We start from the raw sequence: 14,281 nt of genomic DNA on the forward strand, positions 1-14,281 counted from the left end.
CCTCCAACACAGTAGGAGGTATTTTTACATAGATTATATTGTTTCTTTAAGTCCGCTGAGAAAGATAGATAGTATTATGCTTTTTTGGGGGGGTGGGGTGGAGAGGAGGTGCAAGTTCTGGGGTTTGAACTCAGGGCCTAGGTGCTGTCCCTGAGCTTTTTCTGCTTTAGGGTAGTACTCTACTATTTGAGCCACAGCTCTATTTCTGGCGTTTTAGAGATAAGAGTCTCATGGACTTTCCTATCTAGGCTGGCTTTGAATCATGAGCCTCACTTCAAGCTCTTGAGTAGCTGGGATTACAGACATGAACTACCAGTACCATTACAAGACAAACTCAAAAAGGGTAAATAACCTGACTTATGTAATTGTAACCTCTCAGTACATCATCTTTATATAACTTAAAAAAAAAATAAAATGATGAATAAATTTCCCAAGGATGTGGAGTTAGTAACAGAGCCAGGTTTCAAATCTGCTCTTAACCAATTCTTTTGTTTCACCCTCACAGTATTTTCCTAATAAGCCAAAGAAGGGTAGAAGGAAACAATAGCAAGAATGAAACTATCCTTGGGCGCCAATGGCTCACACCTGTAATCCTGGCTACTCAGAAGGCTGAGATCAGAGGACCACAGTTCAAAGCCAGCCCAGGCAGGGAGTCTGTGAGACTCTTGTCTCCAGTTAACCACCAGAAAACTAGAAGTGGTGCTGTGGCTCAAAGTAATAGGTCACTAGCCCTAAGTGAAAAAGCTCAGGGGCAGCACCCAGCCCCTGAGTTCGAGCTCCACGACTGACAAACAGAAAAAGCAAAAGAATGAAACTTTCCAAGATGCCTGTCCGTGCCTTCACCTAAAAAGTAAGAGGCGCATGATTTGGTATTATAGACTCTGAAGGAAACATTTGATCCTTTCTGTTATTAAAGAAGAATCTAAGGTCCAGAGAAGTTCAGAAGCTCCTTAAAAAAAGGTCATCTGATCTTTTGTCCTGAAACACCACTCCCTTTAGTAATATTTGGTGAGTTAGTGAAAAAGAAAACCTTTTGGGATATAGAGAAAAATATGTAGAAGAACGTGAATCATTACTATTAGCCTTGCCAATAATCACCTCATTAAACTGTCATCTTTTTTTTTTAGTTGCTACCCTGCCTGTCTTCTGGATTTGTCCCAGAACAAGTGAGATTTATACCTCTGAGCTGCCAGTTCCCAGGGGGGTCCATCAGTTGCCATTCTTGTTGTTTCATGCTGCACCAAGTTGGCTGGGGTTTGTTCCGGGTTCCCTTTGTCTTGGTGGAACATGAGATTCTTCAAAGATTTTTCTCCAAGGAAAGGATAGGATGTGTGCATGTAGATTCAGGCTGGGGCGTAGGATCTCATGAGCTCTCAGTGCTTGGAAGTTTCTCATCACTTTGAAGTCTAAAAGCAACTCATGTGCAGCAACCTAGCTCAGACCTAGTTTGAGATGGGTGTTAAGCACTGGCTTTGAGCTGGGGTGCCAGGCCAAACCCTTACAACTGAATGGCTGTGTGGTTTTGAGTAGGTTTGAACTTGTCTGAAGTGGCATAGGGTAATAAAAACAACTGGCCTGATCGTCTTGGAGCATGGGTTTGAGTTCCCCTGAAGACTAACTTTCATCAGCTTTGTGGTGATTCGGCAGATATTTTTCTCAAAGTCAAAATGAAATGTTTGCATTAGACTAGGTTATTTTAAGCCCAGAATAGTGATATCTATATCTGTATGTTATGTATATATGTATGTATGTATGTATGTATATATGTATGTATGTATCTATCTATTTATCTACTTGTGACCCTATTTGTGAAGCTCAGACAGCGGATTGAGAGGTCAAAGCCAACACACACACACACACACACACACACACAGACACATAAAATGAGACAAGAAGGGAGGGAGGGAAGAAAGAAGGAAGTGAGAGAGAGAAAGAGCAAGCAAGCAGTCAGGCAAGCACTGGTACTCTAGCCATACGAACAATTTTGTCATCATACTGTATTCCTAGTACTGTACTGTACATCCTAGTGTTGATTTCAAGATTGTTCTAGGTTCAGTCATATTGTTGATTATTAACTTGGGAGAGAAAAAGCATATATAAAGTAAATATAGCAAGATTAAAAAAAAATCCTGACAGGAGCTTTGTAATGAGACATTTGTAATAGTTTATTCTTATCTTGGTTCTTTTTCTTTTCTATTCCTTTTTTTTTTTTTTTGCCAGTCCTGGGGCTTGAACTCAGGGCCTGGGCACTATCCTTGAGCTTTCTCAAGGCTGGTGCTCTGCCACTTGAGCCACAGTACTGCTTCTGGCTTTTTCTTTATATGTGGTATCAAGGAATGGAACCCAGGGCTTCATGCTTGCTAGGCAAACACTCTACCACTAGGCCACACTCCTAGTCCCCCCTTTATTTTTTTTCTTTTGATACAGGGTCTTACTATATAACCCAAGCTAGCCTTAAATTCAAATTCCTCATATATCAGCCTCCTCAGATACTGGATTACAGGCATGCACCCACTATTCCTAGCTCTCACCTTGTTTGTGTTGCAAATTTAAACTACACAACAAACCCAATAATAACTGAAGGAAAGGTTTTGTTGTTATTGTTGTTTTTTTGTCAGTTGTGATGCTTGAATTCAGGGCCTGGGTGCTGCCCCTGAGGTCTTTTCCTGAAGGATAGCACTGTACCATTTTGAGCCACAGTGCCACTATGAGTTTTCTTGTGGGTTGGAGATAAGAGTCTCACAGACTTTAGGCTGGCTTTGAACAGTGATCCTCAGATCTCAGCTCTTGAGTAGTTAGGATTATAGGTGTGAGCCACCAGCGCCTGGCTTGAAGGTAGTTTTTGGTTTCTTGTGTTGTAATCTTTACTTTCTTGAACTCAGCCTAGGCACTGTCCCTGAGCCCTTCAGCTCAAGGCTACCACCCTACCACCCCTTGAGCCATAGCCCCACTTCCAGTTTTCTAGCGATTAATTGGAAATAAGAGTCTCACTTTCTTTAGTGCCCGGGCTGACTTTGAACTGCAATCCTCAAGGCTAGTGCTTTACCCTTTGAGCCACAATACCACTTCCTTATTTCTAATTTCTTTCTTCTTTTTTTTTTTCCCTGCCAGTCCTGGGCTTGAGCACTGTTCTTGGACTTTTTTAAGGCTAGAGCTTGACCACCTGAGCCTCAGCACCACTTCCAGCTTTTTTTTTTTTTTCTATGTATGTGGTACCAAGGAATCGAATCTGGGTCTTTGTGCATCCTAGGCAAGCACTCTTCTACTAAGCCAAACTCCCGGTCCCCCTAGTTTCTAATTTCTTAAATGTCTAGTGAGTTACTTATTGTTAGAGGTCACTGTGGACCTTTACTTAATCAGGCTACCTTTCTGGTCTCTGGCAAGTAGCACCCACTGTTGATAAGTTAGCAAATAGGAGAGGCATGGGAGAGTGAGTAGCCAGGTACAATGAGATATTTTCTTAGAGAAAGAACTTCCTAGGCAGCCTGGACTTCACAGCAATCTTCAACATCCCATTTCTGTGTGTGTGTGTGTGTGTGTGTGTGTGTGTGTGCATGTGTGCATGTGTGCGCGCGGGCAACAGGTTCTCACGATATATCTGATGCTGTCCTTAAAATCAAAATCTCCTGTCTCAGCTGAAGTACAGATTCACTAGTATATTCTCTACACTTCCTGGAATTAAGGTTGTAAGAGATTCAAGAACATTGACCTGTTAGGATTATGAGGGAGCTGAAGAGGCCCAGGAGCTAAGTACAGCAGAACACGCTTGTCTTCCCAGCTACAAGGGAGGCTGCGGCAGGAGGATCATTTTCCACCCCAGGACTGGGGCTTGAACTCAGGGCCTGAGCACTTTCCTTGGACTTTCTCAAGGCTAGAGCTCTACCACTTGAGTCACACCATCACTTCTGGCTTTTTCTATGTATATGGCACCAAGGAATCGAGCCCGGGTCTTCCTGCATGCTAGGCAAACACTCCACCACTAGGTCAAACTCCTGGTCCCTGTCTATATTATTAGTAGTGGTAAGGTGTTATACAGAGGGCTTGCCATTTATTGACTGAATTTTTGATGTTTCTCAAGACTGGAGAAAACAGGCTCTCGGAGGGTGTTGCAATAGCAGGTTTTCTCAGCCAGCCTCACAGTGGAAAGTCCTGATCCTTTTGAATTCTGGAAATGGCCAGAAGTAATTCAGAGCCAAGATGTTATGCTGTGGAGAAAAAGTGGGTGGTCAGGTTAACCACTATTCTTCTTGGGTTAAAAAGTAAAGAAACAAGAAACAAGGTGTTGGCTCTTAAAATAATGGGATTTGTTAGGGCTGGGGCAGGACAGCTCATAAACTAACACTGAAAGTCTTTCTGTGTAAGGAAGTCAACAATGCAGGTATTCCAGAATTTGGAAGATTCACATCTGTGTTGATTAAAACTTCTCACAGGGGTTGGGGGTATAGTTCTGGGGTAGAATGCTTGCCTAACGTGCATGAAGCCTAGATTTGATCACCAGCAACATACACACACTCACACGCTCACACCCCCTGTGATTCATTGTCTTATTCAGTGTCTAACCAGACCTGGGCTTGATTTGAATGAAACTCATCTGTACCTTGGAGTTTGTAGAGTAGCTCTGTGGTAGAATGCTTGCCTAACATGCATGAAGCCCTAGATTTGAGCACCAACAACCGCCCCCCCCCACTCATGATTTATTATTTTCTTCAGTGTCTAACCTGACCTGGGCTTGATTTGAATGAAACTCATATGTACCTTGGAGTCTGTAGAATGATGTAATGCTTTCCAACCATTATCATTCCACCATCCCAAAAGCAGAAAGGTGGGCTGGGATGTAGCTCAGTGGCATAGTGCTTGCCTGGCAAGTGTAATGTCCTGGGTTCGATCCCCAGTACTGAAGAAGAAAAGACAAAAAAAAAAAAAAAAAAGTACAGTTTTAAAAAAATAAACCAAAGGCCAAAAGATCCCTTTTGAGAGTAAGAATTTTGTGTCAGGGGTGGGGGGGTGGTCATGGGGCTTGAACTCAGCCTGAGTGCTGTCCCTGAGGTTTTCAGTTCAAGGCTACCATCCTACCCTTGAGCCAAGCTCCACTTCTCATTTTCTAGAGGTTAGTTGGAGGTAAGAGTCTCAGGTCCTTTTGTGCCCAGACTGGCTTTGAATCTTCAGATCTCAGCCTCTGGAGTAACTAGGATTACAGATATGAGTCATCACACCTGGCTCTATTTTTATTTATTTGTTTGTTTGTTTGTTTAGCCAGTCCTGGGCTTGAGCTCAGGGCCTGAGCAATGTCCTTGGACTTTCTCTAGGCTAGAGCTCTACCACTTGAGCCTCAGGACCACTTCTGGCTTTTTTCTATGTATTCGGTACCAAGGAATCGAACCAGGTCTTCGTGCATGCTAGGCAAGCACTTACTAGGCCAAACTCTTGGAGCTATTCTTATTTTTTAATTGTGTTTTTGGTGCCAGTTCCAGGGTTTGAACTCAGAGAGCCTGGTTGCTGTTCCTGAGTTCTTTTGTTCAAGGCTAACACTCTTATCACTGGACTTTTCTGCTTAAGCTGGCTTGAACAATGATCTGTAGATCTCAGCCTCCTGAGTAGCTAAGATTATAGGTGTGAACCACCAGTGGCTAGCAAGAGAATTTTAGATCCAGGAAGAATGATTGATGGGCTATATAAGTTTGTTTTTTGGTATTTTTGCAAGTCTTGGGGCATGAGCTCAGAGCCTGGGCACTGTCCCTGAGTTTCTTTTGCTCAGGGTTAGCATTCTACCACTTGAGCCACAGCACTACATCCAGTTTTTGCTATTTATGTGGCACTGAGGAATCAATCCCAGGGCTTCATGCATGCTAGGCAAGCACTCTACCACTCAACCACATTCCCAAGTCCTAGAAGTTTTATCTCTAGGGAAGTAATAGAGTCCCACATATTTTAAATTCTGTTGGCTCCTTTAATTCTCCTCTGGGATCTGAAAGCAACTGTCTGTGCACTGGCAGTCTCAGATGGTACAGAGCAATCTTGAAGTGCCTGGAGCCATGCTTTGTCTATTCATGGCTCCTGTGCCTGTGAAACAGTGTTCAGTGACTGTCACAGTGCCTGTAGCAATCTGGAGTTACCCAGAGAGAACAAAGCTGCATACACAATACACAAGGGTGTCTTGTAACCATCTTTCTAGGGCTGAGTCAGGTACCACAGCTTGATTTCAGCTGTCTTCTTTATTTCAAGAAGTAGGCATTGGAGTGACACCAAAGATGTTGTGTTTTTGTTTTGTTTTCTGGTGAAGGGACCTGTGCCAATCTTAATACTTTTTGTCCATACTGATCTCAGCTTGCACAGCCCCAGAGCATCCTTTCTCAGTCTTTGATAAACCTTCCCCATCTTTCAAGGTTCAGCTCAAGTGTTCCCATGCTCTAGGGAGGGATGAACAGTAGTCCCATGGGGGAATGGAAAGAGCTGAGGTTTTCATTAGGCAAACTCAGTGTGAATGTTCCATCAGCCACTTAATCTGTGTCACACACACCCCAGCTCCCAAACCTCAGTTCTTCACTCCATTAAATGAGTATGGGATTGTGGTCACAATTAAATGGATTGTTTGTAAAAGTAACCAGTAGAGTTCTTGGCATGTAGGAATCACTCATTAAATGTTTGCTTCCCGCCCCCTGCTTTTATACCCATAACCTGCCTTCCACTGAACTAAATATTAAATATTGTAAGGTAGTTTTACCTCTGAAATAATATCCAAGTTAAAAAAAATTACAATATGGGCCAGGCACTGGTGGCTCACATTTGTAATCTGAGCTACTCAGGAGGCTGAGATCTGAGGATCATGGGTTGAAGCCAGCCTGGGTAAGCAAGTCCATGAGCGTCTTGCTTCCAATTAAACAGGAAGCTGGAAGTAGAACTGTGACTCAAAGTGGTCCTAGAGCTTGAACTCAAGGCCTGGGCACTGCCTCTAAGCTTCTTTTGTTCAAGGCTAGTGCTCTACCACATAAGCCACAGCACCACTTCTGGCTCTTTCTGTTTTTGTGGTACTGAGGAATGGAACCCAGGGCTTCGTGCAACTAGACAAGCACTCTACCACTAAGCCATAGTCCCAGCCCTGGCCTAACTCAAGAGGAGATTGTGTTGACTCAAACTTATTCATTATGGTCAAAATCCCCCTTCTCTTTGCCCTCTGCTTTCTCAGGCCTCTAACTCCTCTTGGTGTTGTGTGCAGGTGAAGAGACCTGGAGGTGTCGGGGCTGTGGTGACCACGTTGCGCCTAGTCAGAGGTGGTACAGGACAGTCAACGAAGCCTGGCATAGCTCCTGCTTTCGGTAAGTCAGACTGTCTTTCTCTCTCATAGTGTACCATGGGCTTAAAACAATCTTCAGATTCTGAAAAATATAGAAACAAGCTTCTGACTTGAATATCAGTTGTTGTTGTTGTTGTTTGGGGGGGAGCACAATGAGAGAAATGTACCAAGGAAGAAGCAAAAGCCTGGTTCAAGTAGAAGAATCACAAATAAGCCAAGTACAGCAGGGTCATGGGGAGCCCTTTCCAGGATTCCCTTTTGCCTTTCCTTAATACAGATGAGGAAACTGTGGCCCAGAAAGAGTGATTTCAATGTCTCCACTACTGCTTAAACTAATGCTCAAGAGTTGTTTTTAATGCAGTGGGCAGTACTGGATAACTCCCTAAGTACCTTTTGCTTTTCTTTTGGGGCCAGTCCTGGAGCTTGAACTCAGGGCCTGGATGCTATCCCTGAGCTTTTGTGCTCAAGGCTAGTGCTCTACCATTTGAATCACAACTCCAACTATTTTCTTTGGTAGTTAATTGGATATTAGAGTATCACAGACTTTCGTGCCTGGGCTGGTTCAATCTGCAATCCTTAGATCTTAGCCTCCTGAGTAGTTGGGATTCCAGGTATGAGCTACCAGCTCTGTCTTCTTCTTTTTTTTTTTTTTTTTTGTGCCAGTACCAAGGCTTGAACTCTTGAACTCAGGACCTCTTCTTTGCTTTTTCACTTAGAGATGATGCTGTACTACTTATGCCATGCCTTCAATCCAGCTTTTTTGCTAGTTCTTTTGGAGATGGGAATGTCTTATAGTCTTTCTGCCTGGGTTGACTTCAAACTGAGATCCTTTAGATCTCAGTCTTCTGAGTAATTTGGATTATAGGTATGAACCTCCAGCACTCAGCTAGAATCCTATTTTTAAAATTAACTTTTTTAAAAAAATATTTACTTATTATTATTATTATTATTATTATTATTATTATTATTATTATTATTATTGCCAGTCCTGCAGCATGAAACTCAGGGCCTGAGCACTGCCTTGGGCTTTCCTCAAGGCTCGCGCTCTACCACTTGAGCCATAGCACCACTTCTGGCTTTTTCTGTGTATGTTAGTACTAAGGAATCCATCCTAGGTCTTCATGCATGCTAGCCAAGCACTCTACCACTAGGCTAAACTCCCAACCCTAAAATTAACTTTAGCTCAGATTATTGTGTAGAGGTAGTTCAGTTTCTTGAAATTACACAGACTTAAAAATCAAAATTGATTCAATATCCTTATCTGGGCCAGTAACAGTCTGTTGCATAGACTTATTGAGATTGAATTGAATGATATATGCAAGGTACCCTGTTAGGCACCCACAGAAAGAGTCTTCCCTTCCCTGGAAGACCCATTCCGTTCCAATGAATCCGAGTCCTCAAAGGCAGGTGCTTGTTTTTGTCTTCTCTAGAGCATAAAAGATTGCCCAGCCTACAGTCATTCCACATTGACAGAATGCTTCACATTCTGCCTACTGGGGAAGCTTTGTGGGCATGTCTGCCTCCGGGGTCTGAATGGATGAGGCGGCAGTGCTGTCCTGAGAATTAGAGAGACTGTAAACAGGCCCCTAGTGCTGTAGATTCCAGCTCCCACACATAACTTTTGTCGCAATGCATCTCCTGTGCTGATATCAAATAACTGAGGTGACCTTTTAGTACTTGGCCTCCCCTTGGGAGCCAGTGGGGTTGGGGAAGAAGGAGGAGCCTGGAAAATGGGACCTCTAGAAGTGCTGGTGACTGGGAATGTGGCTTAGTAGTAAAGTGCTTGCCTAGCATTCATGAAGCCCTGAGTTCAATTCCTCATCACATACACAGAAAAAGCCAGAAGTGGTGCGATGGCTCAAATGATAGAGTGCTAACCTTGAGTAAAAGAAACTCAGGGACAGTGCCCAGACCCTGAGTTCAAGCCCCAGGACTGGCAATTCAATCAATTAATCAATCAATAAGCTGTAGAAGAACCAGCATTTCTCTGCCCTCTTAACTCTAACTGAGAGCTGTCATTTTCTCTGATTTGCCTTAGTTCCCCCTCCTTTCACTCCTGAGGAAGTCACTTGTCCATTTTCTATGTATGTATGACAGAAACAGAAAGAGTACTAAGGGACTTTCTGGAAAAAGCCTCTGGTTTGCCCTTACTTTCATTTTAGAGTGGAGGATGACAAAGCAATAGAACTGACTTCCAGGAATGGGCCTTGCCTTGCCTTCTTATTCACATGGTCCAGTTTGCTACTGCCACTTGCCTCTTGGTACAGTTCCTTTCTGTCCAAAATGAGCAGGACAGAGTAAGATAAACTAATCCTTAAAATTTCTGGATTCTCTAGGAGGTAAAGAATTTCAAAACTAAAGAATTTCAAAACTAGTTGGGTAAGGTGGCTCACACCTATAATCCTAACTTCTCAGGAGGCTGAGATCTGAGGATCAAGGTTTAAAGCCAGCCCAAGACTCTTATCTCCAATTAATCACTAAAAAATGGGAAGTGGGGCTGTGGCTTAAGGGGTAGGGCAGTGGCCTTGAGCTGAAGGGCTCTGGGCCAGCGCCCAGTCCCAGACTTCAAGCCCCATGACTGACCAAAAAAAAAAAAAAAAAAGAATTTTGAAACTAGAAGGAACTGCCATTTGTATAAAATAACTCATTCACATTACACATAAGAGGATTGCGTGGGCCACTCAGGCTGTGGGTGACAAAGTTGGCCTTAACACAGGTTCTAGGTCATTTATAGGTTGAGTCAGATATTAGCCTGTTATAGAAGTGTGTGTGTGTGTGTGTGTATGTGTGTGTGTGTGTGTGTGTGTGTGTGTGTGTGTGTGTGTGAGAGAGAGAGAGAGAAAGAGAGAGAGAGAGAGAGAGAGATGCATGTACATTAAAGAAAAGTGTTAGGCATTATCCAAATGTTGGTGGTTGATAACGGTAATCATAGGTATTCAGGAAGCTAATATCTGAGGATCACAGATTGAAGTCAGGCCAGGTAGGAGAAAGTCTGTTGACATTCTTATTCCTAATTAACCAGCAAAAACCTAGCTTAACTGAAAAATCTCAAGTGTAAAAATAGCACAGGCCCCAAGTTCAAGCCCTAGTACCTGCGTGTGAGCGCATACATGCACACTTATGTGCACACACACACACAAGGTAAGGCATTAATCTAGGGCACACCCTTATAATCCCAAAGGTTAGAAGGATCATGAATTCAAGACCAACCTGTACAAGAGAAAAAAAAAAAAAGGAAAGAAGTTGTGTTAGCATGGTGAATAAGTGGTAAATGAGGGTATCTGTTTTTAAATCCTGACCTTATTACCTGAACTTATATGACACCTCATCTATAAAATTAAGATAAGAGGAATATCACTCACCTTTGGGGACAAAAACATGAGAAGGAGTATCAATGTGAGAGAAGTAACATACCTATCACCCGACAAATGTAACTGTAACCCTCTATACATTATCCTAACAATTAAAAAAAAAAACCAAAAGAGTATCGCTCATCTTACATGCTCTTTAGGAATGAGTAAATGTGATGCCTTAAGTAAAGTACTTAGCAGATGACTGGCCACTTAAAAAAAAATCCTTGATAATAATCATCAGCTGTCACTTTATATTGTGTCATATGTGTCTGTATACAACTACTTGTATACATTTATTTGTCTTATTACACCGTCATTGGTCACTTGTTATTAATGGCAATTAGAATTACTTTGGCACAGTTAGACCAAAGATGGTGCCTGAGAGGAAAGTATAGTACTTAGGTTCTTCTCCTGGTTCCAGCTTCATGTTGAGAACAGAGACCAGAATCCAGCTCTTTAGGGTATCCTCCAACTCCTGAACTTTCCCATGGTAAATTCAGATTAGATGATGACATGGCTCCCTCCAGTGGAGCTTGCTAATTTGCCCTGGGGAGAATGGCTTCCTTTTGGAGCCAACTGGACTTCTGCCCAAATGGAAGAAGATCTTCAGGGCTGGGAAAGAACTGTGTTTGTTCAATGCCAGAGGTAACCTGGGTTCTGGGACATCATCAGCCTGAGTGATCTTTTAAGATCTCTTCCACTCCAGCTGCCTGTGATGCTAATGAATTTAGACGTGTGTGGGTGGGTGTGGGCCTGCTGGAAGCCAGACTTTCCCTTCTGAGCTGTTTGCAGAGACATTCAGACTTTCATGGCTCCCTTCCAGCCTTCTCTTACCCAGCTGGACTACAGTTGCTGTGAAGGAAATGACTTTTCTTCTCCCTTTCCTCTGACACCTTTGTTTTTTTAGTGGCAGGGTGGGGCTGGATTTGGAATGGAGACCTTGCTGGGATTTGGCCCAGTGCTTCCCCCCCATTACCCCCCCCCCACCATTCCCTTCTTCTTCCCTTCCCCCACTCGGCAGTCACATCCTGGATCCTGCCTCTGATAGCATTCCACCAGATTCTCAGGTGCCCAAGACAATAGGAAACCTTCTTACGGCTTTAAGGCTGGGACTTGGGACTGTGTACAGTGGAAGCCAGCAGACAAACCTCTTGAAAGTAGCCCTGTTTATAATTATGCTGCTGCAGTGGGGCCTTTTGCCAGGCTCCTTCTGAACTGCTTACATGGTTAGCCATGTCCCTCCTCCTTCCTCTCCTCTGTCTTCCCACCAGGCCTGTTTAAACTCTGAGTACCTCTGGCCTTCCTTCAAACAATGCCATTGATTTTAGATCTGCAGTCATGTTCTCTGAAGTTCTCAGAACCAAGTTCCCAGTGTCCCCTGGGGAGTGCAGGAGAGCAGTCAGAGCTCATGACATCTGAAGCTGAGGCTGAAATGTGGACCTGGAGTTTGAATGTAGTGCATAACTGTAGCTGAGGTTGAAATGTAGAGCTTTCCTGACTGCTTGACTGTTTTGGTTGTTGCTGGGGTTATGGTGTTAGGGATGGAAGCTAGGGGCAAGTTCTCTACCACTGAGGCAGTGTCCCTGAGCTTCCTTTGCCCAAGGCTGGCACTCTACCTTTTGAGCCACAGGGCCACTCCCAGCCTTTCCTGAGTAGTTTATTGGAAATACAAGTCTCATGACATATGTAACTGTAATCCCTCTACATCACCCTGACAATAAAATTGAATAATTTTTTTTTTTAAAAAGGCAGGCTATCTTCAGGCTTACTATGTAGACCACCAGGCTGGTGTCAGACTTCTGCTTGTGCTTCCTGAGTGCTAGGATTACAGGTGTGTGCCACCATACCCGGCTCAAGTGTCTGATTTTTAAAGTCGGAAAGATGAGTACTACATTTACTGGGTTGTCTTAAGGATTAAACGAGATAAGCCACCAAAAAAAAATGCTAAGGACATGGTATGTCATGTCCTTATTTACTATTACTAGAATTCTGATTCTGTCACTGAAAGGAAGGCAAAATGAATGTGGCTTTAGAAAAGTGTCACAGAAAGTCCCTGCTGTCAGCCAACCATTATGCCACACTGTCTGCAGCTACATCTGCCATTTCTTCATCTGTTTTCACAAATGGATCAGAAATAGTCTGTCACCTGGTGAAATAACCAGTCTTCTGAGGGCACTACCCCTTTACAGACCACAGACATTACCAATTACGTCTTGCGAGAGAAAACTACTGGTCCTGAGAAAGGAGGTCTGAAAGTTCTCAGGAGCCTTAAGTGTGATTACTTTTCCTTGGCTAGTGCTGATAGGAGTGAGATCTGGCAATGAGACCAGCCTAGGGTCATAAAGACATAGAGGGCCAACTTTTCCCTCCTCCTAGGATCTTTCCTCCCTAGGCCAAATACCTGTGATGAGGATATGCCTGTATGTATGTCTTTAAACAAAACTGACTAGCTACTCAGGAAGCTGGGATTTGTGGACTGCAGTCCAAAGTCTGTCTGGGAAGGAAAATCCGTGAGACTGATACATGTTGGGGAACAGTGATGGGAATCACTGTCACTGTTAGCTTTCTCTGGGTCTCTAGCGGTAGGTGATACAACACTGCCATCTGCTGTTGAGCTACGGACACTGCTGCCACATTTATTGGCTCAAGCTTTTGATTTAGGCTATGACGGTCTCCGGAAACTGTTTGCTTGTTTGTCCAGTTTATCTCAAAGGAAACAACTAGCCAGGAGCTGCCTGGAGCCTGCTTGATGGAGGAAGGAAGGAAAGGCACCTGGGCCTCCCTCTGCCCCCACAAGAATCTCCTGCTGAAACATAGTGTGGGACTCCTTGGTTGTAGCAGCAGCTTGTGACCTTCAAAGTGCCTTAATTCTGCTCTTGTCTTTGGAAGTGAGGACCAGGCCCCCAGAGAAACCCTGCAGTTATTGTCTTAAGGAAATACAGAGGTGGAGAGAGCTGGATCATTGACATTAAGCATTACATTAAGAACTTTACTTACCTAACTAAGCCCTCAAAATTGTCCTGAACTTTATACAAAGTAGGAAGGTCTAGAAGGTAAAGTAACTTATCTAAGGTGTGAACCACCACGCCTGGCTGACACTGACTTTTGTTCCCAATGTCTTTTAACTTCCTTCCACTGGACTCCCATGAAAGAACAGTAAACAGTCAAAATACCTGATTTTTTTTTGTCTGAGCAAGGCAAGTTATACATGTTGCAAGCTCTTGAACCCCCTGAATCTTATCTCTGCCTCTGTCTCTGTGTCTGTCTCTCTCTCTCCCCCCCCTCTTCTTTCCTTCCCCTCCCCCCTTTCTCCTCTCTCTCTCCTCAGCTGGTACACTACCACTTGAGCCACGTCTCCACTTTCAGCTTTCTGCTGGTTCATTGGAAATGAAAGGTATGAGCCATTACTGGCCAGCTCACTTTCCAATCTTGAATGTCAGATAGATCTTCATAATCCTAAATCCAAATGTTCCACAGCTGGGCGCCAGTGGCTCATGCCTGTAATCCTAGCTACTCAAGAAGCTGAGATCTGCAGATCCCTGTTCAAAGCCAGCCAGGGTAGAAAAGTTTGTGAGACTCTTATCTCCAATAAACTACTTAGAAAAAGCCAGAAGTAACACTGTGGCTTAAGTGGTAG

General features: G+C 43.6%; 1 protein-coding gene across 1 annotated transcript in view; it reads left to right on the forward strand.

The window, feature by feature from the left end:
- The window catches only part of Limk2 (LIM domain kinase 2), a 70,051-nt gene that overhangs the window by 7,453 nt on the left and 48,317 nt on the right, over positions 1-14,281 (forward strand). The window contains exon 2 of the mRNA XM_090320500.1: positions 7,214-7,313. Within this exon, the coding sequence (XP_090176626.1) occupies positions 7,214-7,313 (100 nt within the window). The remainder of the gene's footprint in view (positions 1-7,213; positions 7,314-14,281) is intronic.

Source organism: Megascapheus bottae, chromosome 28 (genome assembly GCF_031878675.1).
Source record: "Megascapheus bottae isolate mThoBot1 chromosome 28, mThoBot2.hap1, whole genome shotgun sequence".
NCBI lineage: Eukaryota > Metazoa > Chordata > Mammalia > Rodentia > Geomyidae > Megascapheus > Megascapheus bottae.